Below are 7,862 nucleotides of genomic sequence, written 5' to 3'. Positions count from 1 at the left end.
TATATAGTATTTAATTTAAAATCTAATTTACCTCCTTAAAATTATTTTAAAAATATTATTTAATTATCAAATTTACTAATTGACTTTCAATCTAATACTTTTAATTTAAAATATAGGATAATATAATTCATTTTTTGTATTTATAAAAATTAAAATATTAAATATCAAAATCTTAATTATTTAAATTAATTTATATAAAATTTTTATTCTTTTTAAACTACTAATATTTATAATTTAAATATAAAAATATTAAAAATTATAAAATTAAATAAAATTTTTAGTTTAATTATCAAAATTTGGTTTAATTACTTTTAATAAAATAATTTTTAAAAATAAAATTTTTACTAAATAAATAAATTAAAATTAACTTGTAATAAAATTTTTCGAAAATTCTAATTCTTTCAAGCAGCAATCAATAAAGATGTGTGATCAATTTCAAGAGTTGTCTATACACAAAGCAATTACTACATCAAAAGTAATGCTTAGCAAATAAAAAGACTTCAGCTCCATTAAAAAAAAATGCAAATGCGTCATAGAATTAAAATCATAAATAGACTGGTATTTATTCCGCTTTTTAATTTGAATATGGAAGTAAAAGTGGTGTTAGACTCAGACATGGGGAATACAGGTGCTTCACAGCGATGTGGTGTTAGTGGAACAACTCGGAGGATCCGAGTTGCGTTGAATATTCCATTTCATGAAAAAATTGACAACAACAAACAACTCGGAGGGTCCGTTTTCCAGTTTTCGAAATTCATATTTGCCCAACCACAAGTCGGACCATGCGATTTTTTAAGCAAAATTTTAAAATCGAACAACTCGCATGGTCCGATTTATGTACTCTGAGTTTTTTCAATTTTTTACACAAATCGAAAGGTCCGATTTGTGTACTCTGAATTTTTTTCATTTTTTTAAACACAAATCCAAAGGTCTGATTTTTGTACTCCCACAATTTTAAAAAACACACAAAATTACCATGTTAAAATATATCATTTATTTTGCTTCGATATCAAAATTTTGTAGTCTACTTATTCTATGGGTGTAAACGTGTCTCTCATGCCATGACAACAGCATTCAGAACGAGGAATTATTTTCATAATCATCGCAACAAAGCCCCTTAAATAAATGTAAGTGTCTTCTTCTCTCAGTAACAAAAAAAATTAGTAGATAAAATCAATCATTTCAAGAAAATAAATGTTATTTAATTTGAACTTCATTTGAGAAAGAGTGAATAAATAAATATATACGGTAAACAAAAATGAAAAATAAAAAATGTTATGAAAAAAATAAGATTATTAATAGAGTGTATTTATTAAGAGCTGAATGTGAACATTCAAATATTTGCGATTCTATAAATAATCATTTAATATTTCATACTGCACCAAAAAATTGAAGAAATAGAACATTAATAAAGCATAGCATGTAATAATGAAAGTAGCTTTCATAGTGCTTCAAATATCTAGAGCAAATTAAATTGAATATTTTGCTTTCAAATATACAACCATATAACATACAGTGGTAGAGGATTAACTTCCACCATGAAAATTTGATTCCATTTCGGAAGGCCAATGGCCTAGTCGCAAGGACTTTGAGAGGGGTGAGCCCTTTCTTGTGGTTGAGGGTAGCAAGTGCACGCAAACAACAAAACAAATGTAACAAAGTGATTATATAATTAGAACTGATGGAAGAGGAATCAGAAAGAATGTAGCGATAAAATTTCTAATCATATCAAATAAATATGAAAAAGTATATGGAACCAACTCCTAATCAGTCAACAATGAAACAACTTAATTAATAGGAATTAGTTTTATTAATTTATAATTTAAAATATTTTTTAAATTATTGTTAACCACATTCAAAACATGAATGTGAGATACGCTACTGATAGGAGAAAATCACGGAACAGATGCGCTGAGCATGCAGTCTCACTACCCTCCTTCTAACTAGCGCCGTCATCCTTTTCTCTCCCCCAAAAAAGCATAGCCGCCTACCTCCTCCACCGTCACCCAATAACTCAAACTGTGTTGCCGTCGTCACTCCTCAACCGTGCGGGTAGCTAGTTCATTCACGAAGAAGCCGCCGTTGGTGCAACACGTCCCCGGGTGCCTTGCAACCTGTCACGCTGAAGAACATCATTTGATCCGTCGTTCCGTCGTCCAATTCTCCACGTTGCGTGCCGCTTTTCCTCTACAAAAAGAACTGGCGGTGGCGGCACAAAGATTCCGGTAAAAACAGTATCCATGGATCATTCAAATCGGGAAGGCGAACCGAATAGCACAGTGATCAATGCTAATGAAGGCAATGATGAATTGACTGACGATGAAGTTGTTAATCAAGAGGGTTCCAAGGTATGTCACTATGTTGTACCTTGTATAGGTTAGTCTTTAATTACATGAGGTTTTATGAGAACGTGAGCTGTGAATGTTTCTTGTCCATGGTATTTAGATGTTTTTTAAATTTATTTTTTTGGAAAAATGTGGTACACTAACGTTGCTAGTGGACATGTTAATAAGGTATTATTGTAATTGAATATATTGTGTTGTGGAGAAGGCTATACTTAGCTAATGTCATTGATACAAGAAATTTCGATAGAGATAGACATAAATAGTGGATATAGAATTATGGGTAGTTTATATTGCTCAACTTGGGGGAATAGACCAAAATCCATTTCAATGTCAATATGTTGTCCGTCTATGTCACAATTCATGCAATCAATTACATGTTGTTAATGATTCATTGATTCCTAATAGAATTTTTATTAAAATATGTGTTGTGAAGGCTAAATATTCATGGTAATTAGATGTTTCTTACATTGATTAGTTTTTGGAAAAAATCTGGAGCAATGATGTGGTTAATTGAGATAGTAATAAAGTCTACTTGACTCCTATATGGTTTTCCATCTATTTGTTGATATGTTTTATTGGATTGCTTCATTATATAGTAATGGTCATAAGTTGATTAAAGTTTTGTCCCAATTGTCTTTAATTGAAGGTCGACGAAATCACCGACGTCATGGCGACAAGAAATGATGAGTTGGGAATTAAGACACGAGGTTTGAAGTATTCCTTATTGTGTGTTAGCACGTTATAGTAACCACATTAATACTATCTTTAATTTGTATTTGGTTCTTTGAATTGGCTTTACAGTTGTCGGATCATAGTGGACTCCGTGAAGAGGAAATACCAGTCATAGGAATGAGTTTTGATTCGCTGCCTTTGGCACAGGAGTTTTATACAAATTATGCAAAGAAATTGGGGTTTGTAACTAAAGTTAGGAACACGAACTTCGACAAGACACGGAAGGACGCAAAGATACCAATTAATCAATCTCTTCACTGCACTCGAGAGGGTTATCGAGAATCTCGGGTTAAGGCAGCAACTAGGTCAAACAGAATAACAGCCACGAGATGCAAAGCAAGGATGTATGTCATGCTGGACAGGGAGAAGGAATGCTGGGTTGTGTCTATAGTAGAATTGAAGCATTCTCACCCCTGTTCGGCTGAGAAAGTTATCCACTATCATGAGTACCGGGAGTTGACCATGCATGCCAAGTGCGTCATTACGGATAACGACGAGGCTGGCATAAGACCCAACAAGACGTATCTAGCACTGGCAAACGAAGTTGGTGGGTCTTCGAATTTGAGTTTCTCAGAAAAGGATGTCAGAAATTATATTGCAAGCAATCTTCGATGCTCCGATGACAATGCGGACTTCAATGGGATGATGAATTATTTCGTTCGAATGAAGGAGATCAATCCCAACTTCTTTTATGCCATAGATGTTGACGATGCTAATAAATTTAGGAGCGCACTCTGGGTAGATGCAAGGTGCAGGGCTTCGTATGAATATTACAGAGATGTGGTGTCGTTCGACACCATTTACAGAAGAAACAGGTCTGTATAATTATTGGTGAATTGTAGAAGCAGTTATTTGTTAAATTTGTCATGTTACCTTACATTTGCTTTTGCTGTATTCTCAGGCATGGTCTACCGTTTGCATCCTTTGTCAGTGTAAACCACCATGGGAAGTCTACTCTTCTTGGCTGTGCTTTACTTGTCAGCGAGGAGATCCTTAGTTTCGAGTTGGTGTTCACGCAGTGGGTGAGATGTGTTGGAATTGTGCCAAAGGGTATCATCATTGACCAGTGCAAGGCGATGACTGGTGCTATAAGGAAGGTCCTACCTGATACTATCCACAGATGGTGCATTTGGCACATAATGAAGAAAACACAATTCAAGCTCGGTGGCTACGCTAGGTACGGAGAATTGAGTGCAATGATGAATCACATTGTGTATAACTCTCCTTCGAGTGAATCATTTGAAGTACATTGGGCTGGTTTCATCAAAGAGTTTGAGTTAGGCCAGAACAGATGGTTAGCAAGTCTGTGATCGTTAAATTAAATCCCGTCTGTTGATTTCGGTGTTGCCTATTTTTTCACTTAATTTTATTTATGCCGGTTGTTTCCGTTCTTGTGTTTTTTTTAAGAAATGTAACTGATGTTTTTTTCCATAGTGTGTCCGGATGTTTTTTTCATTTGTTTTATCGGTGCTTTGTAAGATGTCATCATGTTGGGTATAAGCGACACTCTTACGCTATTTTTATTCTTTGGGTAGATCTTTATGCGAATCGACGTAAGTGGGTGCCAATATTCTTCAAGAGTGAATTTTGGGCCGGCATGAGGAGTACACAGCGGAGTGAAAGTATGCACGCATTCTATGGTGGATACCTGCATTGCAAGAGTGGGTTGGTTCAGTTCGTCCATGAATACGATAACGTGCTTGGAAACAAGGAGCAAAAGGAGCTTGAAGATGATGTTGTGGACTCAAAAGGAGTCATCCCATGTATAGGGAGCACATGCATTGAGCGACAATTTCAGCAGGAATACACCAGTAATATGTTCAGGACCCTTCAGCTGGAGGTAAGAAAAAAAACCGATTGTGTGGTTCGATCAACTGAACAAAAGGGAGATACAATTTCTATTAAAGTGGACGAGCAGAAGGTATTTTGGGGGAAGCCTGTCTACCATACTTTCATAGTAGAGTTTGACCCTCTGAGTCGAAAGAGTCGGTGCGAGTGCAACAAGTTTGAATCCGTTGGTATATTGTGTTGCCACATCCTTGCGGTGTGCTCATACTATAGAGTTGACACAGTCCCGAGTTGCTATGTTCTTCCTCGATGGAGTAAGAATGTCATCCGCAAGCACACTTACATTAAGAGTAGCCATGACGTGGCTCGAAGTAATGAAACCCACAATTTGTTCAAGCATCTGTGTTCGGAGTTCTATAACGTTGCTCAGGATTTTGTTGCTTGTGATGAGGAAGCAGCCATCTTGCGAGCTGCCCTTTCAGATGCAAAGTCCAGGCTGACTGATTACCGTGCCAGCATGCGTTCCACTACTCTTGATGGGACTCAGAATACGATGCCCACACAGAGCACAGGCGGTGTTATTTTACATGACATACAGGGACCTTCAAGGGTTAAAACCAAAGGACAGCCGAAGGGTAAAAGACTTGGAGCAGAGTTGGACAAGTTAATTAAGTAGTCAATGGAAAGAAGGAAGAGGAAATCACAACCGGTATGTGTTAGAAGTGACTTATATGTTAAATTTTTCATATGGAACGGTGTTCCTGATTCATATATGTTGTTCTCTTTGTGTTGTGGATCTTGTAGGATGTTGTTGACCTTTACATAGATAATGATCGTGATGGTTCTGTAAAAAACAGATTTGAGAATTCTACTACATGGAATTCATCAGATGGTGGCGGGTTCATGGACCTGTTGAACTCCTTTAGGCATATATAGTTAGGTTTATTGGCATGAGTAATTTGGCATTCTTAGCTAGATTTCTTAGTTCTTTAGACATAACTGAATAAACTCTTCCTTTTTCTATTTTGTCACTTTCATTTATCCTGTTATGAAGTATTCATTAAAAGAATCAAATTTACGACTGTTTTGTCACTTATTTGTTCGAAAAAAAATGTATTAAATCCGGCCCGAAAACTGCTGAAGATTATTTTTAAAAAAATAAAGGCCATTCATATCTCAATGAAATGCACGCATTCGTTAATACGTAACACATGAAACATAGAAACCATATACAAAACCATCCAATTTACAAGGAAAAGAAACATATGTGTGCCTACCAGTAGCAACATCCACACATTGAACACTAAATACTTGAGGATCCTGAAATACCTAACATATGAAACCTGCTGAGGAGTATCTAACAAGACACGATCCACACACTTCTCAATGAAGTACACACAAGTTCAAATACCTAAGATATGATAGATGAGAAAACAAATTCAGAACCATCCAATTTACAAGGAAAAGAAACATCCTAGTGCCTACCATTAGCAACATCCAATTAAAATCAAGGTTAAAGTGACCGGAGCCACCGTTAAACGAACCGGCCGTGTAGACTGTTTATGACCGAAGGCCATGCAAGGCTTAAACTTCCATAAACGTCACAATTTCAATAATACAAAACAGTGATAAAAAATAAATAACGCCTCCGTTTAGTCAACACCAAGCTAGTGAATGGAAAGAACTGCCACTTAAGCATAGGCTGAACAAAAGGGTTATATACACCGATCAGAGTTGATGAAATAGTACAAATATGCAATGCATTTCTTAATGAACTAGTGACATCCACACATTGAACACTAATTGCTTGAGGATCCTGAAATACCTAACATATGAAACCTGTTGAGGAGTATCTAACAAGGCACGATCCATACACTTCTCAATGAAGTACACACAAGTTCAAATGCCTAAGATATGATAGATGAGAAAATAGATTCAGAACCATCCAATTTCCAAGGAAAAGAAATATCCTAGTGCCTACAAGTAGCAACATCTAATTAAAATTAAGGTTAAAGTTACCGGAGCCACCGTTAAACGAACCGGCCGTGTAGACTGTTTACGACCGAAGGCCATGCAAGGCTTAAACTTCCATCAACGTCACAATTGCAGCAATAGAAAATAGTGATAAAAAATAAATAACGCCTCTGTTTAGTCAACACCACGCTAGTGAATGGAAAGAAATGCCACTTAAGCATAGGCATGAACAAAAGGGTTATATACACCGATCAGAGTTGACCAAACAGTATAACTATGCAATGCATTTCTTAAAGAACTAGTGATATCCACAAATTGAAAACTCATTGCTTGAGAATCCTGAAATACCTAACATATGAAACCTGCTGAGGAGTATTTAACAAAACATGAACCACTCACTTCTTAATGAAGTATATACATTTTCAAATGCTAAAAATATGATAGATCAAAAAATAAATTCAGAACCATCCAATTTACAAAGGAAAAAAATATCCTACTGCCTAGTATGAGCACCATCCATGCAGAGGTTTTGTCTTGATTGTCACCATCAACTTGACAAAATCCGCAACATGAAATCATAAACCTGCAGCTGCAACAGGATTTATTAGAGCCACAAGAAACGAATCTAAGTCGGCAAAAGGCGATATGAACGCCTATAACTCTATCACAAAGAGGCCATAGATAGACTAAGGCATGTATATTGATTTTCTCTAACCTAGGCATCTATCTTCTTCCACTGTCTCCACCCCTTGGCTGGCTTTCTAGTGGGTAACCTCGCATGCTGCAGCATGCTCTTCGTGCTCGGTGCTATGAAAGGTGATCTCACAGCCTTAATCTTTTTTCTTGGCTGGTTTCGGCGCACATGATTGCTGTCCAGTGCCTCCAGCGCCTTGCCAATTTCTGAATTATGAGGACCCAACACTATGTCTAGTATGATCTCCTTCTGAAACTCCTGTACAACGTCCTGCACGGCAATTACGTGTTGGAAGGTAATATTAAAAACAAGAAAGAAATTGACTAGAA

The 7,862-nt window shown here is 36.3% G+C and overlaps 1 protein-coding gene and 1 non-coding gene across 2 annotated transcripts; one reads left to right on the top strand and one right to left on the bottom strand.

Annotated features, from left to right (window-relative positions):
- Positions 1–1,018: 1,018 nt before the first annotated feature.
- Positions 1,019–1,112, bottom strand: LOC148566817 (small nucleolar RNA snoR8a). The gene has a single exon (XR_015882753.1). It is a non-coding gene; the product is annotated as a small nucleolar RNA snoR8a (small nucleolar RNA).
- Positions 1,113–2,240: 1,128 nt separating this feature from the next.
- LOC107636177 (protein FAR1-RELATED SEQUENCE 5-like) lies at positions 2,241–5,541 on the top strand. The gene is made up of 5 exons (XM_016339701.2): positions 2,241–2,348; positions 2,992–3,075; positions 3,147–3,892; positions 3,979–4,379; positions 4,613–5,541. Exons 1-5 carry the CDS (start codon positions 2,241–2,243, stop codon positions 5,539–5,541), a joined length of 2,268 nt encoding a protein of 755 aa, XP_016195187.2.
- Positions 5,542–7,862: the final 2,321 nt, after the last annotated feature.

This window comes from Arachis ipaensis, chromosome B4 (assembly GCF_059453495.1).
Source record: "Arachis ipaensis isolate K30076 ecotype BB chromosome B4, ASM5945349v1, whole genome shotgun sequence".
Taxonomy (NCBI): domain Eukaryota; kingdom Viridiplantae; phylum Streptophyta; class Magnoliopsida; order Fabales; family Fabaceae; genus Arachis; species Arachis ipaensis.
The sequence above is the reverse complement of the archived record's forward strand: the minus strand, read 5'-3'. Positions and strand labels throughout refer to the sequence as shown.